Source organism: Lactuca sativa, chromosome 1, assembly GCF_002870075.4.
Source record: "Lactuca sativa cultivar Salinas chromosome 1, Lsat_Salinas_v11, whole genome shotgun sequence".
NCBI lineage: Eukaryota > Viridiplantae > Streptophyta > Magnoliopsida > Asterales > Asteraceae > Lactuca > Lactuca sativa.
Genome location: NC_056623.2, coordinates 10,900,909 through 10,918,635, shown reverse-complemented (window position 1 = coordinate 10,918,635; position 17,727 = coordinate 10,900,909). Strand labels below are relative to the sequence as shown.

The 17,727-nt window shown below is 35.3% G+C and overlaps 1 protein-coding gene across 1 annotated transcript; it reads left to right on the top strand.

Moving 5' to 3' along the window:
• The first annotated feature begins 4,555 nt into the window (after positions 1-4,555).
• Positions 4,556-5,251, top strand: LOC111911014 (uncharacterized). Its single transcript, XM_023906784.1, has one exon. The coding sequence runs from the start codon at positions 4,556-4,558 to the stop codon at positions 5,249-5,251; it is 696 nt and encodes a 231-aa protein (XP_023762552.1).
• Positions 5,252-17,727: the final 12,476 nt, after the last annotated feature.

Here is a 17,727-nt window from a genome sequence, read left to right as displayed (position 1 = left end):
CCACCAAGTTATCATACTTATCTGAGTCATGTTGGCTAAAAAGTTTTTTTAATACATAAGCGTATAATTTTCTCAACTGAATTTGCCATTCTAAACCGTGGTAGTTGAAGTTACACCAAAAAGTAGGGATGAGCAAAAACCGAACCGAAAAACCATAAAACCGAAAAAACCGATATAACCGAAACCGAAAAACCGAAACCAAAACAATAACCAACGGTTTAGGTTTGAATTTTACAAAAACCGAAAAATAACGGTTTGGTTCGGTTTTGACGTATAAAACCGCCCATAAAAACCGAACCGACCCACATATATATTATTTATTATGTTCAGGGCCGGTCCAAGTGTATATAGGGCCCGGGGCGAAAGGAAAAAAAAGGCCCATTAAAGATAAATATAATAAAGATTCAAAAAAATATCATTTATTATTGACTATAAACACATTCAATTAACAATAAAAAGCAAGCCAAATTGTTTATCTTTTAAGTTAGTTTGAGTTTGAACCAACTTTAGGCCCTAAAAATCATTTTGGTAATAATATATATATATATATATATATATATATATATATATATATATATATATCCCATAAAATTTGGGCCCCCAGGAGTCGTGGGCCCTGGGCGGTTGCCCGGGTTGCCCACCGTCTGGACCGGCCCTGATTATGTTTTAAACTTTTAGTTTTAGACTTTAGACTTTATCTCTTTAATACTTTATGTTTATTTTCAATAAACTGTTAATGGTGTTAAACTTTGATATTTTAAATATTTTTATGTTTCTATAATACTAGAATTTGTACTCTTTATTTTGGTATATTTAAAGTAGATACAATACTATTTATCGCAACGTATTTTCACTAGGTTTGAACCCAAAAACTAGAAAAAAAAAAATAGGAGCTCATAAACCCACGGTTTAAAACCGAAAACCCATAAACCCAACCCGGAAAACCGAAAAACCGAACCATGCAAAAACCGAACCTATATGGGTTTAAAAATCGAAAAACCGACTTTCTACGGTTTGGTTTGGTTTTAGCCAAAAACCGACCCAAACCGACCCATACTCATCCCTACCAAAAAGGTGTTTTATATCCTAAAAAAAAAAGAACAATAATGAACCTTAGAGAGTCGAGCTTGATTATTGGTTATAAGTGTTTACTATGTTATACTCATAATACAAAATTAAGCCCTTAATTCTACCTTATATTCAATAATATTAAGTCCACCTTCTATTCAAGAGCTTAATTATGATGCAAATAGAGCACCACTATCTTCATTGTTGTGAAGAATGTTACTGAAGCATAAGCTGTCATATTAATGAGATAGAAGTTTAAGACTACGAGTAAAAATTATAAAAATACAGGTTTCATGTACCATAATGCTGTCCACATGCCATGCTTTCAATGCTATTTATACCATAATGCTTAGAATAAAATATATATTTTACAAGTCCTCAATGTCAGAGAAGTCATTGTAATCATCATCTGATTTCAATATCTCTCTTAGACTGCCGGTGTGGGTGCGGTCCCAGACCGCACTTTGTGCCACGTAATACTGGAACACCGCCCCTAGACCGCGGTCCGGTGCGGTCCTCCAAAGCTGGGTGTTCTGATTGGTTGAGGGAAGTTGGGAAGGATTGACGAGCATTTATTTATTTATTATTTTTTTCTTTTTTTTTTCTTTCCTCTATATATATACATATCAACTTAATTTTTTTTTCACAACACAGTCTCCTCTCTCTCAAAAAAAAAATTTGTAAAAAAATCACCACTCTCTCAAAAATGTCATCTTCTGAAGAATTTCAGACTATTTTTGATACCGCTATTGCGTGTGTTCAAATGGCGGAACAAACATACAACGTTGTATGTAACAACGCAGCTGCAAGTTCTCAAGAGAACACGAAGATATATTTACAAAAATTGTGAAGAAGCCAACCAACGTTTGGTGCAAGACTATTTTGCAGAGAATGCCACTTACCAAGGGTATTATTTTCGTAGGCGCTTCAGAATGCTCAAAGGTTTATTCGAACGTATAGTTGAAGATGTAACGAGAGAGTGCAGTTTTTTCCCACAACGCTACGATGCTAGAGGTATACTCGGTTTCACTCCCTTACAAAAATGCATGGCCGCACTTCGTCAGCTAGCATATAGCATTCTGCCTGATGCGTTAGACGAAAGTTTTAGGATGTCTGATAGGATAGCACGAGACAGTCTCCATTTTTTCTGCAAAACTGTGATTCAGTTTTATGGTCCAAAATATTTACATAATGTAACGTCTGTGTTTCCGGGCTTGCCATTTTTAGCAATGTAATAGTCTAGGTTAACCTTTGTAACCCGTTTTGAAATAATAAGAATATATTATTTGAGTATTATGTGTTTTGTGCTTAATTGCTTAATTATGTGGTCTGATTAATTAAGAATAAAAATAAGCGTCAAAATTTAAGTGTAAAATGAACTTAATATCTTTGGTTAATGTTGCAGTAGTTGAAACGAGGTTTCCGAATATATATAGAACGCCCAAATCTGACTTCGTATGAGGAAGTTATGATTTATCGAAGTTTTGACTTAGCGGTATGCAGCCTGAAATACTCGATTTGAGATTGAGCGGTTTTTAGCCGAAACAATCTAAATGAGGATCGAAGGTCTCGTTGTTGGTATCGAAGCGATAAAAAGTTAGGCGAGAACGGACGTCAAACGAAGAAGTTATGAATTTATAACAAAGTTTTTCTGTCGCGGCCTATTAAAAATAAAGTCAAAATTTGCCGACGGAGTCTAAACGAAAGTTGTAGAGCGTAGTCTCACCTTTCCGTGGATATAAAGAACGTCGAAAACGGAGTTCATATGAAGAAGATATGAATTTCCGAAGTTTGATAAATAATTTGTATTTATTTTTAATTGAAAAATCCGGCATTATCCGAAGGGAGAGTCAGCAGTCCGATCCGACGTACGCCCCGCGTACGCGAGTACGCCCCGTGTACTCCGAAGAGTGTCGACACTTCGGATGACGCATGCAGTGACGACTTCGGAGGCCAGTACGCCCCGCGTACTCCGAGGCTCCAGCCTCCTATAAATAGGATGCGAGGGCAGCCGGCTATTTTGCTAATTTCCTCTTTTCTCTCTCCCGTTTTGCATCGTTTTGTGTGCTAGAAATACCCCGAAGCCCCGGTATTATTCTCGAGCCCCGAGGCAAGTCCCGAGATCCCGAAGATCCCGAGAAGTGCGGTTCCCGAGCCGAAGCTCTGCTCGCGAGAAGTTCGATTTTTGTGGAGATCTTCCAGATCTGCTGAGGATTACTACTTCTGCAAGTCGTAGTGCTGTCCGATCATCTTCTGATCAAGTGAGTGTATACTACCTTTCATAAACACGATAATAATACAAGTACGGTTTGAGTGTATTAAGTAAATTGTGGTTTATATGTGTGAGGGTGTAGTTACTTTCTTCTAACGCGTAACTATGAAGTATTTTATACGATATACTTGTTATGTGTATATTTTGTGGTTATATGCATGAATGGATATTCACTTTATTCTATCTCATAGATCTGAATTGTTTTCTATGGAATACGTGTTATGTGGTATGCCTCATCTGTTATGTGGAATATATATTGAATGAAAATGATATACAGGTTTTAATCTATGTATGAAAATATATATTCTTATCTACTAATATGTTGGGTAGAACATGGGTAGATAGTTGGTGTGTAATAAATAGATGAGAGGCCTCGATGTTGTTGTTGTTGTTGATCTAGTTATTCAGCGGAGTATGGATAACGACCACAGACTCTTTCTAGACAGTCCAGTGGAACGCTAGCAGGTTCATAACCTGTAGGTGTTGTGAACGATGTGTTCACCGGTGTACTCTATCCCCCTCATGGTTGCCTTTAGGATATCTATTGTTGAGGAAACCCCTTAGCAGTGATGTCCGTCCTGATGAAAATCCTAGATTAGGTCCCTTGAGATAGATGTTGTTTTAGGGACGTAAAGTGAGGATAACGGGAATGGGTAATTGGGATAGTGATTGGTTGGTGAAATTAAATATAACTTATTTATTGTGAGTTGAAAACCCTATATGCTCACCAGGCTCCCAAGCCTGACCCACTCAGTTTTATTTGTATTACAGGAAGTGGCGCAAGGGCGTAAGATGGATGGATCATCTTGTTGTTTTGTTTACAAGTTTGTTTATGTAAATATTTGTTGAATGACTTGTAATGTTTATCGTTTATGCTTTATGGTCTGTATCGGAACATGACATCCCGAGTTTTGATTATATAATGAAAATGCATCTCTTGATGAAATGCTTCGATAAATATTATTTTATCATGTTTTATTTTGGGAACAAATTCCGCAACTCTTTCAAATCAAAAGGATTTACTCTGAAATTATTTTAAAGCATAAAAGAAATCGGTCTTTTCTGGCCATGATTTTGGGGATGTCACACATAAGCCTACACGTAATGACATCCTGCAATTGCAAGCTCATCATGCTAGTGTGCATGGGTTTCCTGGAATGTTAGGAAGCTTAGATTGTCTCCATTGGGCATGGGAAAATTGCCCTAAAGCATATCATGGGCAATTTACCCGAGGTGATCATGGTCACCCAACTGTCATACTTGAAGCAGTTGCATCACAAGATATGTGGATTTGGCATTTTTTTTGGTTCTCCTAGTTCGATTAACGACATCAACGTTCTTAACCGTTCACCAATATTTAACAACATATACGATGGATCTGCACCAGATTCTTTTTTTCAAGTGCGTGGAACGCCATATAAGTATGGTTATTATCTGGTCGATGAAATCTATCTTGATTATGTTGTGTTTGTTAAATCGTTTTCAGCTCCACATGGTTCTAGACGAAAGAAATTCAAGAGAGCTCAAGAAAGAGCTAGAAAGAATGTTGAGCGTGCTTTTGGAGCTCTGAAGAAACGGTGGTTCATATTGAAAAAACCAACAGCTTATTTGGGCGAGGAAAAACTTCAAGAAATCATGTATACATGTATTATATTGCATAACATGATTATTGAAGATGAAGGAAAAGCGATATGTGCGTTTGACGAGGAAGAAACCATACCAGAGACACAACCAATAGAAATTGATGGCGAAGAGTATATAAACAGGACAGCAGAGATACGTTGCACTGAAACATTTCACAATCTTCGCAATGACTTGGTAGAACACATTTACGGGGTTCAAAACATTAACCTTAATTTGGATCCACCGGATGACCCCGAAGACGAGTTCTCGGAGAACGATTTTATGTAGTTTGCTTTAGTTATTTTATTTATGTTTTTTAAGTTTCTAGGATTATTTAAATGTCATGTGTGAGAGTTTTTTTTTTTTGGTAACGCAATGTACTGTTTTTTTTAATTTTCAAGTAATGAAAAATTATGTTTTTTTTAATTAAAGTAGAAGTTATATTAAATTAAAATAGTTTAAAAAAAGGAAGTTTTATTAAATTAAAATACTTAAAAAAAATAAAAGAAATGAAAAGTGTGACACCACACTCTTGGTGTGACAAGAAACCACACTTGAATAGTAAAAAGTGACATGACGCTTATGTGGCGGGGGAGAGAGTGTCACCAGTCCCTCCAGCCTTAATCGCGCATATCCATAATATATGGACATCCTTCAATAGACTCGTGGGACAGTTTTACACATTTAATCTTTTCTAAAGATATTTTCCCAAACTCTCCCTTGCGATTAATGTTCAAACAATGACAATGACGCAAGTCGAGTAGTTCAAGTTGGCAACATCTATCCAAAATGGCTTGCAACCCGGTATTTGACAATTGACATGAATTGTCCAATAAGTTCAAGGTGCTTTAACTTAGGTAAGTTTTTTCCAATAGCAAAAGCTATGCCATTACTGTAACGTCTGCCCTGTTCATAATTTATTTTCAGTGTTGACAACCTAGGGCAACAATGGTCGGCAGTAATAATAGCTCCATGCGAGATGTCTGTTAGGTAGAGACTAAGGTCCCGTTTGATAAACGTTTTTCCAGACCCATAAAGATCTTTCCAGCTTAATGCCGTTTGATTTGGAACAAAAAAATCATCGATCTCGGTAAGATGGGTCTTTCCCATAAAGTAATAAACCCAAGTCTGGATGGAAAAGAAAACGCGTTGAACAATTATGCCATAGCAAAAACAACAGAAGCGTATTCTCTGCGTCGCCTCCATCCGCCATCATCGTCTTCCTTTGATCCGTTCGTCGATTTTCATCACTCGTCTTCTCCGGCCAGCCTCCCCCCGCCAAGCAGCCTCCATCGCCATCGTCTCCGCCCTGCACCTCCGCCCACAGGTAATCTCTTCCTTTTTTTCTGCCGATTTCTTGTCGATTTCTTCTGGGGATTAAAATCATAAATTATGATTTATTTTGATTGTATTTCGATTGTATGTTTCATTTGTGTTATCTTTTTTTCTTCTGATTTTTATGCTTCATCTCTTTCAGTTGTATGTTAGATATCTCATTTTTGTTCATCTTTTTGTATCAAAATCAGAATTTGTTTCATGTTTTTCATCTTGTTTTCTTTTTTCTTCTGATTTTTGTGCATAGGTGAAGAAAATACATATTGATTCGGAAAGTTGAACAAAAATGTTGAAACATGTTGTTTTTTGTTTTTTTTTTCAACCGATATATGCTGTATTTTTTACATAGGTGCTGAATTTATGAAAATTCATGTTGAATTGTGTGTGTGTGTATATATATATATATATATATATATATATATATATATATATATATATATATATATATATTGTTTTTTGAATATACATGTTGAATTTCATATATATGCTGAATTGTGTATATACATGCTGTTTTTTTGAATTTATATGCTGAAATTTCATAGTTATTGCTATTTTTCAATGTTGTATGCAAATTAGTATGTTTTTATTTGGATTTTAATTGATTTATGGTTGCAGGGTAATTTGGTCATTTTTTATCATTCAGCATAGTTATTTAGATGTTAAATCAAACAGCATGATTTCTTTCTAAGATAGAAAACTTTCCCAGACAACACTTTCCCAGACAGCAACTATCAAACGGGACCTAAGTTCCTCCAATAATGGAATTTTTTTCAAAAAAGCAACCCAGTTTTTACAAATGTCACCACCCACGAATTCAAGACGTTTAAGCTGACTTGATCTATTAGAAAGAACAAAATTAATCAAAAGCAAGATCATCCGGTGGTTCCCAAGTGTGTATGCAACCATAAAAAGATATGAATTGAATAATAAAGTCGTACATACCTGTTAGCAATATACCCAAGAAGCTCCTCGTTGACAAAATCACAAATGGTGATATCAACTAATTGGCCTTGGCTTCGATCAACAGCATGCTTACACATCTCCTGCATCACAGACCTTCTATTTCTATTGTTGTATTAAAAAATATTCTCCATATTAATGACCCTCCACATGGCAAGGTCCTTGCAGATTTTATGCCAAGTAGTGCAAACTTTCTGGGCATTCTCAAGTATGTCATAAACACCGACTCTGTATAGAATATTAGCCATTACATCTTGAGGAAGATCCAGCCAATTCCTTGTTTGTTGCTTCACCTCCCATTGCTTCTTTGAATTTAAAACGAATTTCAATTTCATAGTGAAAAAAGATTTCACAGTGTCTAACAAATATATCAAATGAACCAAAATGTTTTAGTTTGCCAATCAATAACAACAACATGCAATATGCATAATAAAATAATATACCATAGGATATAATATGCAACATTAGTTTCACATTTGGATGTTTCATATGAATGCGCAATATAAAATCAAGTTTCAATATATTGGGAATCTATTAAACACAAATACAACAAAAACTGATTTAGCAATTGTGCTCCATATCCGTTTATGACAAACATGGTTCAATGCCTTAGAAATAAATTGTACGAGAGTGCTGTTATTTATAATAAATTGTACAATAGCTTCTGTTGTTTTCCTTTTACTTTACTCTCTAGTTAGTTAAAGGTTCGTTTGAGAATTGAAGAAAAATGGTGTAAGTATGTCTCTCTCACAATGTGAGTGGTAATTATATAAAAACTGCACCATTACAGCAGTCACAAGAATATCTGAATATGTAAAATCAAATACTATATTGTTATCTCGTTGATACAGCAGGGACAAACAAAATCAAACCCTAACAAATAAGCCATTAAACAAGATATTAAGGCAAGTAATTAAAAAAAAAATTATATTGCCAATCCCCCCCCCCCCCCCCCCCCATCCATTCATCAAATATTGTTACCAAAATAGCCGATAAGCAACTAAATCCTCCCTAATAAATGAAGATAAATTTTGCCACTTGTCAATCTCTTATTAATTTTGACACTTGTCATTTTGTAGTATTTTTAAAATAAATAATATTCACATGTCATTTTAGGGATTTTTTCAAATTTTAAAATTAAAAAATCATATAATACTTATACTTATATATGTAAAGTATTTATTGTAATAAATGTGACAATAAATTGCAATGAATATGTTTTTTCTTCTTTATTATTTCAAAATTTTATTTTCAAAAATATTTAATGTCATATTTTAATATTTAATATTTTTTTAATCAACCCGTGTAATACACGGGGTTAACACTTAGTATTACAAAATAATACTACCAAGAGAATATAATAAACGTCTAAAAACTAACAATAAACACAGCCATATGAAAGAAATGTAAAGAATTTGAATAAATTATATAAACCGAAAGTCTAAAAAGACGATTAACAAATACAACGATAAAAGCGAGTGGAAAGGCGGTAATTGAATTAAGCTGGCATTGAGGTTATGTGGGTCGTACGTAGGCATAGAATTCGGGAAACCATCTAAAGCTCTTTAATACCCAATTTACTCCAAGCCCATTAAATTTCGCATTTGGGCTATATGTAAAGTATTTATTGTAATAAATGTGACAATAAATTGCAATGAATATGTTTTTTCTTCTTTATTATTTCAAAATTTTATTTTCAAAAATATTTAATGTCATATTTTAATATTTAATATTTTTTTAATCAACCCGTGTAATACACGGGGTTAACACTTAGTATTACAAAATAATACTACCAAGATAATATAATAAACGTCTAAAAACTAACAATAAACACAGCCATATGAAAGAAATGTAAAGAATTTGAATAAATTATATAAACCGAAAGTCTAAAAAGACGATTAACAAATACAACGATAAAAGCGAGTGGAAAGGCGGTAATTGAATTAAGCTGGCATTGAGGTTATGTGGGTCGTACGTAGGCGTAGAATTCGGGAAACCATCTAAAGCTCTTTAATACCCAATTTACTCCAAGCCCATTAAATTTCGCATTTGGGCTATATGTAAAGTATTTATTGTAATAAATGTGACAATAAATTGCAATGAATATGTTTTTTCTTCTTTATTATTTCAAAATTTTATTTTCAAAAATATTTAATGTCATATTTTAATATTTAATATTTTTTTAATCAACCCGTGTAATACACGGGGTTAACACTTAGTATTACAAAATAATACTACCAAGAGAATATAATAAACGTCTAAAAACTAACAATAAACACAGCCATATGAAAGAAATGTAAAGAATTTGAATAAATTATATAAACCGAAAGTCTAAAAAGACGATTAACAAATACAACGATAAAAGCGAGTGGAAAGACGGTAATTGAATTAAGCTGGCATTGAGGTTATGTGGGTCGTACGTAGGCGTAGAATTCGGGAAACCATCTAAAGCTCTTTAATACCCAATTTACTCCAAGCCCATTAAATTTCGCATTTGGGCTATATGGATTTACACTTATATGGATGATTTAAGTTGAAGAATGTGGGATACTCTCCTTCACAAATTACTAAATTAGCAAACTCTTTTTTATTTATTCACTTACGAGATACTGTATTTATTACACTCATTCTTATAAATAAATTGTTTAACAAAATAAAATATTTTCTTGAAATATTTTTTGGAGTTCACATTTATTCTAGAAATTCAAAAATAAATTTTTTCTGTTAGGAATTCAAAATATTTTTTTTCTCTCAATCAATATTATCTATCCAAATAAATGAAAATGACTTTGCCACATGTCATTCTCTCATAAAATTAGCCACATGTCATTTTGTCATTATTTGAGATATATTTATTTTCCACTTGTCATTACTTTAATTTTCATTTTCAATATATCATTAATTTAGTTTCCATAAATTAAACCTACAATTAATTTCAAATTTTAAATTTTAACTTTCAAATAAATTTACAGTTTAAACCTTTATGTTTAACATTTTGTTATAATTAACCCGTTTACTACACAATAAACACATAATTTCAATTTATTTATTTTTTGCATGTTTTTTCTCATAATTTTCACTTATTTCAATTTCAAATTAAAAAAAAAATATATCTATTTAATCGTTTGTACTTAACATTTTGTTTTAATCAACCCGTATAATATACGGGTCTCACAACTAGTATATTAATAACAATATAAACTTACATCAACATAACTTTCAAATGATCTACTTATTAAGCAACAACTACATGTGTTTTTGAGTGAATGTCACATGATATCTCTTGCATTCACATAATTCTTTACGTATTTTGATTGGTCATTGTTTATTTTGTGACACCTTTTAGATAATAAGGGGATATTGTTGGCCGCGGTTTTAATAATTTTTTAACTTGTTTATATAGTTTTTTTTTTAATCCCCATCAAAAATTGAATGTTTTTAATAAAAGAGTAAATTACACGAATGGTCCCTATGGTTTGGGTAATTTGCGCGTTTGGTCCCTAACTTATTTTTTTAACTTGGAAAGTCCCTACTGTTTGTTTTTGTTATGTATTTGGTCCCTACTGTTTGTTTTTGTTACGCGCTTAGTCCATGTCTTACCTAAAAGAACTATTATTTAAATAGGGAAAAATGATGGGGTAGGTAAGGTAAGGTGAGGGGGTGAAGTTGGGGGTATGCTTATTTAAGTAAATTAAAAAACCAAAGACAAAATTGTCTTTTTAGGTAACACAGGGACCATTTGTGTAACAAAAACAAACAGTAAGGACCTTTCTGGTTAAAAAAATAAATTAGGGACCAAATGCGTAAGTTACCCTAAACCGTAGGGACCATTCGTGTAATTTACTCTTAATAAAAATAAAATAAATAATTGTTATATTAACAAAGAATTAACGAGTTTTGTACACGGGTGTGGTGTTTTAAAAAAAATATTTACCATTATCTTGTACTTTCAAAAATATTTTCAAAAAGATAGTTAATTAGTTTTTAGACTTTTAGTTGTGATTACCACCAAATTTATGTTAAGAAAAAAAAAACAAATTCCTTTTTTTTCTTTCGGTTCCATCGTTTCTCGCTTTTTCCATGGAATTCACTGGAGCGCCACTTAATCTTCTTAAACACACCTGCAACTTTTACTTCTATTTCTAGGTTTCATTTAGCTTATTATAGAGCATCACTAAACTTTTTGAGTTTTTTATACTACTATCATACTCTGACCCAATTTTTAAACCTCCAATTCAAGTTCACAAAGTACCCAATAAAAATTAGTGCAAATTAAATTATTATTTAACCAAATAAAGATAGATATTTAATGATTTCCATAATTATATGTATATTAAATGATATCATAATTATAATTCTTTTTTATGAAAACTAATTAAATTCGTCATTAATATTAGCAATAATATTATTCCAGAATGAATACACATCAAGTTTTTCATATATGGGTTCGTATTGTATTTCATGATTTATTCGCTTAAGAGTTTATTATAGAAGAATGAGAGTGTATTCTAGTAGAATGCACTATCGTTCTTCATATTGCATGCAACTTTGTTGTATTTTAAGTGAGTGAGTCTATAAACAAACACGAAACGTAGATGCGAATTCATTTTGAAAGAATGTTGTTGCTGACATTAATGACGAAGTTAATTAGTTTCCACAAAAAAAATTATAATTATGGATATCATTTAATATCTATCTTTATTTAATTAAATAATTATTTAATTTTACTAAATTCCTATTGGTGTATTATAGTACACAATAAATGTAACAAACAAATGGATCTAGCTATATATATATATATATTGATTGATTGATTGATTGATTGATATTCATCCATAAACATATGTTCACAAGTGAATATGTATTGAATATTGAATAATATGTCCATTTATGAACAATCATCAATCTGCCCAATCATGTTCAGTAATATACCAATTGTTCTTTTTTTTTTTTTTTTTTTTTTATGTTTCTTAGTTTTCACATCATAATGATTTCTTTATTTTAATGTTATAGATAGGGAAAAAAAGTCATGAAGAAATGATATTTCAAATTAAATACAAGAGGAAAGCTAAAGATGACTTATACGGTGACAGAATCACTACAACATTAACACCTTATGGCAACGACAAATTCGGACCCTATCCAGACAACATGTCATCGGTATAGGGTATGCCGACGACATGTCGTCGGTAAAGAGTTGTCGGCATAGTCGTGTCGGCATAGGTCAATAGTGTCGTCGACATAGATGTCGTCGCCATAGCTTCACCTATTATGACGACAAGACATCAGTACAGATTTTGTCAATCATATTTTTGGGGGAAAAATAAAGTTTTATTAACTACCTATAGCGACGATTTGTCGTCGACAAACCTATAGTGACGACATGTCATCGCGACAGGTTTAATCTGTTTAGAGGTACTTTGTAACACCCTGTTCTGAAAGTATTCATTTATGGATTTCGGATGCCAAGGCTAGGGGCGTTTTGGTCTTTCAAGGGTTCAAAGTTTTATTCGAGAAGTTTTGGGTCAGGGTGTGTAGCTAGAAGCGTAGGGCTTCTCGCCACCTTTTTGTGGATATAAAGTTCGCCGGAAACGGAATTAGGAAGAAGTCATAGCATTTTGAAGTTGTTAACAATTATGGTCCCTTAATGGAAAAGTTGGCAAGGCAGCCCCCTTGGCATGCATATAATGCACTCATCTGTGTAGCTGGGTATGCCCAGCGTAGCAGGGCAAAGTGATCGCGGGTGTTGAGGACGTACGTCCAACGTACAAGGAGTACGCCCAACGTACGCCCAGAGTCCTTAAACCCTAATTTTAGGGTGATCCACTATATAAAGAACATAATGGCTCAAACCCTAGCCTCATTATTAGCCTCTCCAACCTCAGAGAAACCCTAGAACGCCTAATCCTTTCATTTTGTGAGATCTTGACCTTGGGAAGCTCATCTTGGTGGCTTTAAGCTTGGAAGAGGAAAATAAGAAGTTGTCATAGAAGGACTTGGGAAGTTGGAGCTTATAGATCTAGAATAGTATCATCATTTGGAACTCTTTGGAGGTATAAAGTTCATAACTTTGTTTAAGTAAGCTTAGATCTTGTGTAGTGTGGTTTTGGGGTCATTTTGGTCCCAAGAATGGACCTTTTTGGTGCAGCTTCGTTTTTTAGCTTGGGGTTGCCACCCTCAGAGCTAAAAGTGTCCCATAAGTAGTAAAGTTTCAATCTTGATGGTCCTAATGAGTTCATGCATGATATTTAGCTCTTGTTATGGAAGTATGTTGTCACCTTTTGAGTTTGGGGCTTGTTTGGTGGGTTGTAAGTCACCAAGTTAGTGACTTTATGGACTATGACATGGAAAAGGACCTGGATCTGAGTTGGTAGCCTCTGGAGTGGTGTATTAAGCACTTAATGGGAAAGTGTCTTAATAGGGGTAGTACGCCCAACGTACATTCAGTTATAACCAACGTACACGCCATTTGCCTAGTACGCTTAGCGTACGCCCCGCTTACTCTGGCAGTTTGGACTTCAAGTTAATGGGCCTCGGTTTGGGCCATGCCTTGGACCCTGGGCCTTAGTGGGCCAGCAGAAGTCAGGTGATATGGGTGAGGGAATATATTTCAGGCTTAGGGTAAGGCCCATTAAGGGATTTGGACCCAATGTAGCAAATCGGGCCATTAGTGGGCTATTAGTGGGCTTGGGAAGCTTACTTAGTATTGGGCCTTAGTTTTGGGCTTTAGATATGGACCAAGTTGGACTAGGGGTAGAATGGTGATTTTACCCTAGAAGGATTATTATATTGGACTAAGTGATGTTTGGTATTGGTAGTTCGGGAAGCCGAAGGGTCAGCAGTTCGGGAATTGCCAGTCAGTAGCCAGAGGAGTATCAGCAGAGTTCAGCAGTGCGAGGTGAGTCTCCTCATTGTGTGAATGGGTCTACGGCCACAATGCCAACCCATGTAGTTTATGAGTAGGAAGACCCAGGGGTTAGCCATAGGCATCGTATGCTAGTATGTGATTCCGGATCAAGGTCCGATGTCGGACGGGTGCCCGAGGAATGTTTATATGATAGTTTATACTTGTTGTTTGTGTTATACTTGTATGTGCCTGGTAGGGAGGTGAGCGTGGGCAAGGTCCTATATCTCATCAATAACAGAGTATGGACGGAGTTCCGTATCTCATTAGTAGCAGAGCAGGGGCGAGGCCCGAGATAGAAGAGAGGTGAGTGTGGGCGAGGGTCCGTATCTCACTACCATAAGGAGCATGGACGGGGTTCCATGACTCACTAGTAGCAGGACAGGGGTGGGGCCTAAGATAGACGGGGCCTTAGTACATGAATACAGTAGAGTGTGTTTAGCTTAGGTGTTATGTGTTATGTTATATATTTGTATGTGTTTAACGGGTGAGGTGCAGAGACAGGCGGGGTCTAAGAGAAACAGATCTGTATACCGAGCGAGGCTCGAAGCCAGGAGAGGCCTAATGCCGAATTCATCCGGAGCCGGGCGAGGCCCAGTGCTTTTAGTATGTGGTTATGTATGTGGTATTTGGTAGGTTGGGGAACTTACTAAGCTTCGTGTTTACGGTTTTCATTTTTGGTTTCAGGTACTTCCGGTAGCGGAGGGAGGAGCTCAGGGTGATTGCATGGCACAGACCATTGATTGTTTAGCCTGGGATGTTTTACTCTGATAAAATAAAATAATGTTTTAGGCATGATACTCTGATGTGAAATGTTTTGAATGAATGGTTGACACTTGTGGTTTTATTATAAACATTCAAGATATATAATAAAGTTACTTATAAATAAGCAACATTTGAAAATTTAACAAATATTATGAGCAATCTGGATATATAATAACTACATAATACCGTCAATTAGATTCATCACTAGAACAATATACATGTAAAACATCATCATCATTGTCATAGTTTTCATTATTTATTTCTTCATCTAAAAAGTACGTATCACCATCGTCATTGTCATCGTTAATGAAATCGTCATCGTTTATAGTAGGAGCAACATTCCTCCTAGCAACCACACTTGATTCACTAACTTCACCTAAAGTTGTCTGCATAGGCAAGGTGCCTAAGTCGACAACCAAGGTAAAATCAGTTGATTGAGTTTAAATATTTGTATATTTTGTTTTATGTTGCTATTAGTAACGTTTGTTCTTAATGACAAAACATTTTAACTTAAAAACTAAACACTTTATCACTTCATTCCCTTAAGCTAATAAGCTAAACAAATAACACAATCATACATATTTCACAATAATACAAAATATTTGATTTCATATAAACCTAAACAAGTAAATTAACATTTTATACATACAATTTCAATTTCATATGTACCTAAACAAATTTCAATTTCATATAATATTTTAAAGATAATTTTAATTTCATACAACATTAACCAACTAAATTAACACTTTATACATATATACAACTTCAATTTCACATAAACCTAAACAAACAAACATACATATACTAAACAAACAATACAATCATACACATACCAAACAAAAAACACAATCAAACACATACCAAACAAACAATCCCATAATCATACAAGGATTCCAATTTCATATAAACTTATATATATACAATTTCAATTTTAAAAAAAAATAAAAATAAAAAAACTAACTTGTTTCTTTCTTTTTGCAGTGATGGTCGGATTCCAATTGTCAACTTTGATGAGTATCCTCCGGTGGTGGCTGGTGGTTACCGGAAATACACCAAATCAGGAAAAAAAACCGATGAACACTTACATGATGTAGCAGTGAAGGAGAGAAAGCTGTGAAAATAATGAGATTAAAGATGACTCTCCATGACCACGATCATGGGGTTATGCTGTATTTATAGATAAATAATTACAAGGGTACACCACAAATAATAAATATAAACAATTAAATGTATCATACAACACTTTGGTCTAATACTTCCCCTCAAGCTTAAGGTGGTGGACCGAGACGAAGCATATGACGAAACTGTTCAAACTGGTGTCGAGAGAGACTCTTTGTGAATATGTCTGCCACCTGAAGCTTGGTAGGAACAAACATGGTGACAAGCTTGCCGGAAGCCACAAGCTCACGAACAAAATGATAATCAAGATCAATATGTTTAGCGCGTTTATGAGCCACCGGGTTTTGAGTAAGAAATAATGCACTCTGATTATCACACATGAGAGTTGGTGAACCGGGCGGCAGAGCATGAAGCTCCCGAAGCAGATGAGTGACCCACATAAGTTCAGCAACAGTTTTGGCCATGGCTCGATATTCAGACTCGCAACTGGAGCGGGAAACCGTAGGTTGCTTCTTAGCACTCCAAGACACGAGATTACCCCCCAGGAATATCGAGTACCCATATGTGGAGCGGTGAGTATCGAGGCAACGAGCCCAGTCAGCATCAGAGTAGCCAACAATGGGTGTGCGAGAAGGCCGGGAGAAGGTGAGACCATAAGTAATGGTGCCTTTGACATAACGAATGAGCCGCTTCACTGCCTGAAAATGATCAATGGTAGGGGCAGCAAGGTATTGGCTGACTTGGTTAACAGCATAAGAAATATCTGGCCTGGTAATAGTGAGGTACTGAAGTGCCCCAACCAGAGAACGATAGTGAGTGGGATCATCAAATAAAACACCATCCCGAACCATGGAAACAGACGAAGCCAACGGGGTGGGCATAGGTTTGGCATCGAGCAGACCAGCACGTGAAACAATGTCATGAGCATACTTAGCCTGACTCAAAAACAGGCCGGAGGGAAGATGGGACGCCTCAAGACCAAGGAAGTAGCTCAAACGACCAAGATCTTTGATGCGAAATTCGGCATGAAGCTGAGCGACAAAAGAGGAGATAACAGAGGTTTCAGAGCCGGTGAGAATCAAATCATCCACATATACCAACAAATAAAGGAGGCAACTACCCTTGCGAAATATAAAAAGGGAAGGATCAGCCCGACTACAAGAGAAACCATGGGCAACCAAAAACGCGCTAAGACGATGAAACCAGGCACGAGGGGCCTGTTTCAAGCCATAAATAGCCTTATTAAGCTTTCAAACATGATCCGGATACCGAGTATCAACAAACCCAGGCGGTTGTTGCATAAAGACAGTGTCACCAAGCGTGCCATGTGAAAAGGCGTTATTGACATCAAGTTGCCGCAAAGACCAACCGTTAATAATAGCAAGAGTGAGTACAATTCGAACAGTTGCAGCTTTAACCACCGGACTAAAGGTATGAGAGTAGTCAAGACCCGGAACTTGACTAAACCCCTGTGCCACAAGGCGTGCTTTGTAGCGCTCAATGGATCCATCCACCCGATATTTGGTGCGAAATAGCCAATAACAGCCAACGATATTGGAAGACTTAGGACGGGGAACCAAGGACCATGTATGATTTTGTTGTAAAGCAAGCATTTCGGACTTCATAGCCGAATGCCATTTGGGATCCTTAATAGCAATAGAATAATTTGCCAGCTCGGGTG

Excerpts from the sequence above, each read along its gene's own strand:
- LOC111911014 (XM_023906784.1), top strand. The coding sequence starts at position 4,556 with ATGGGCAATTTACCCGAGGTGATCATGGTCACCCAACTGTCATACTTG.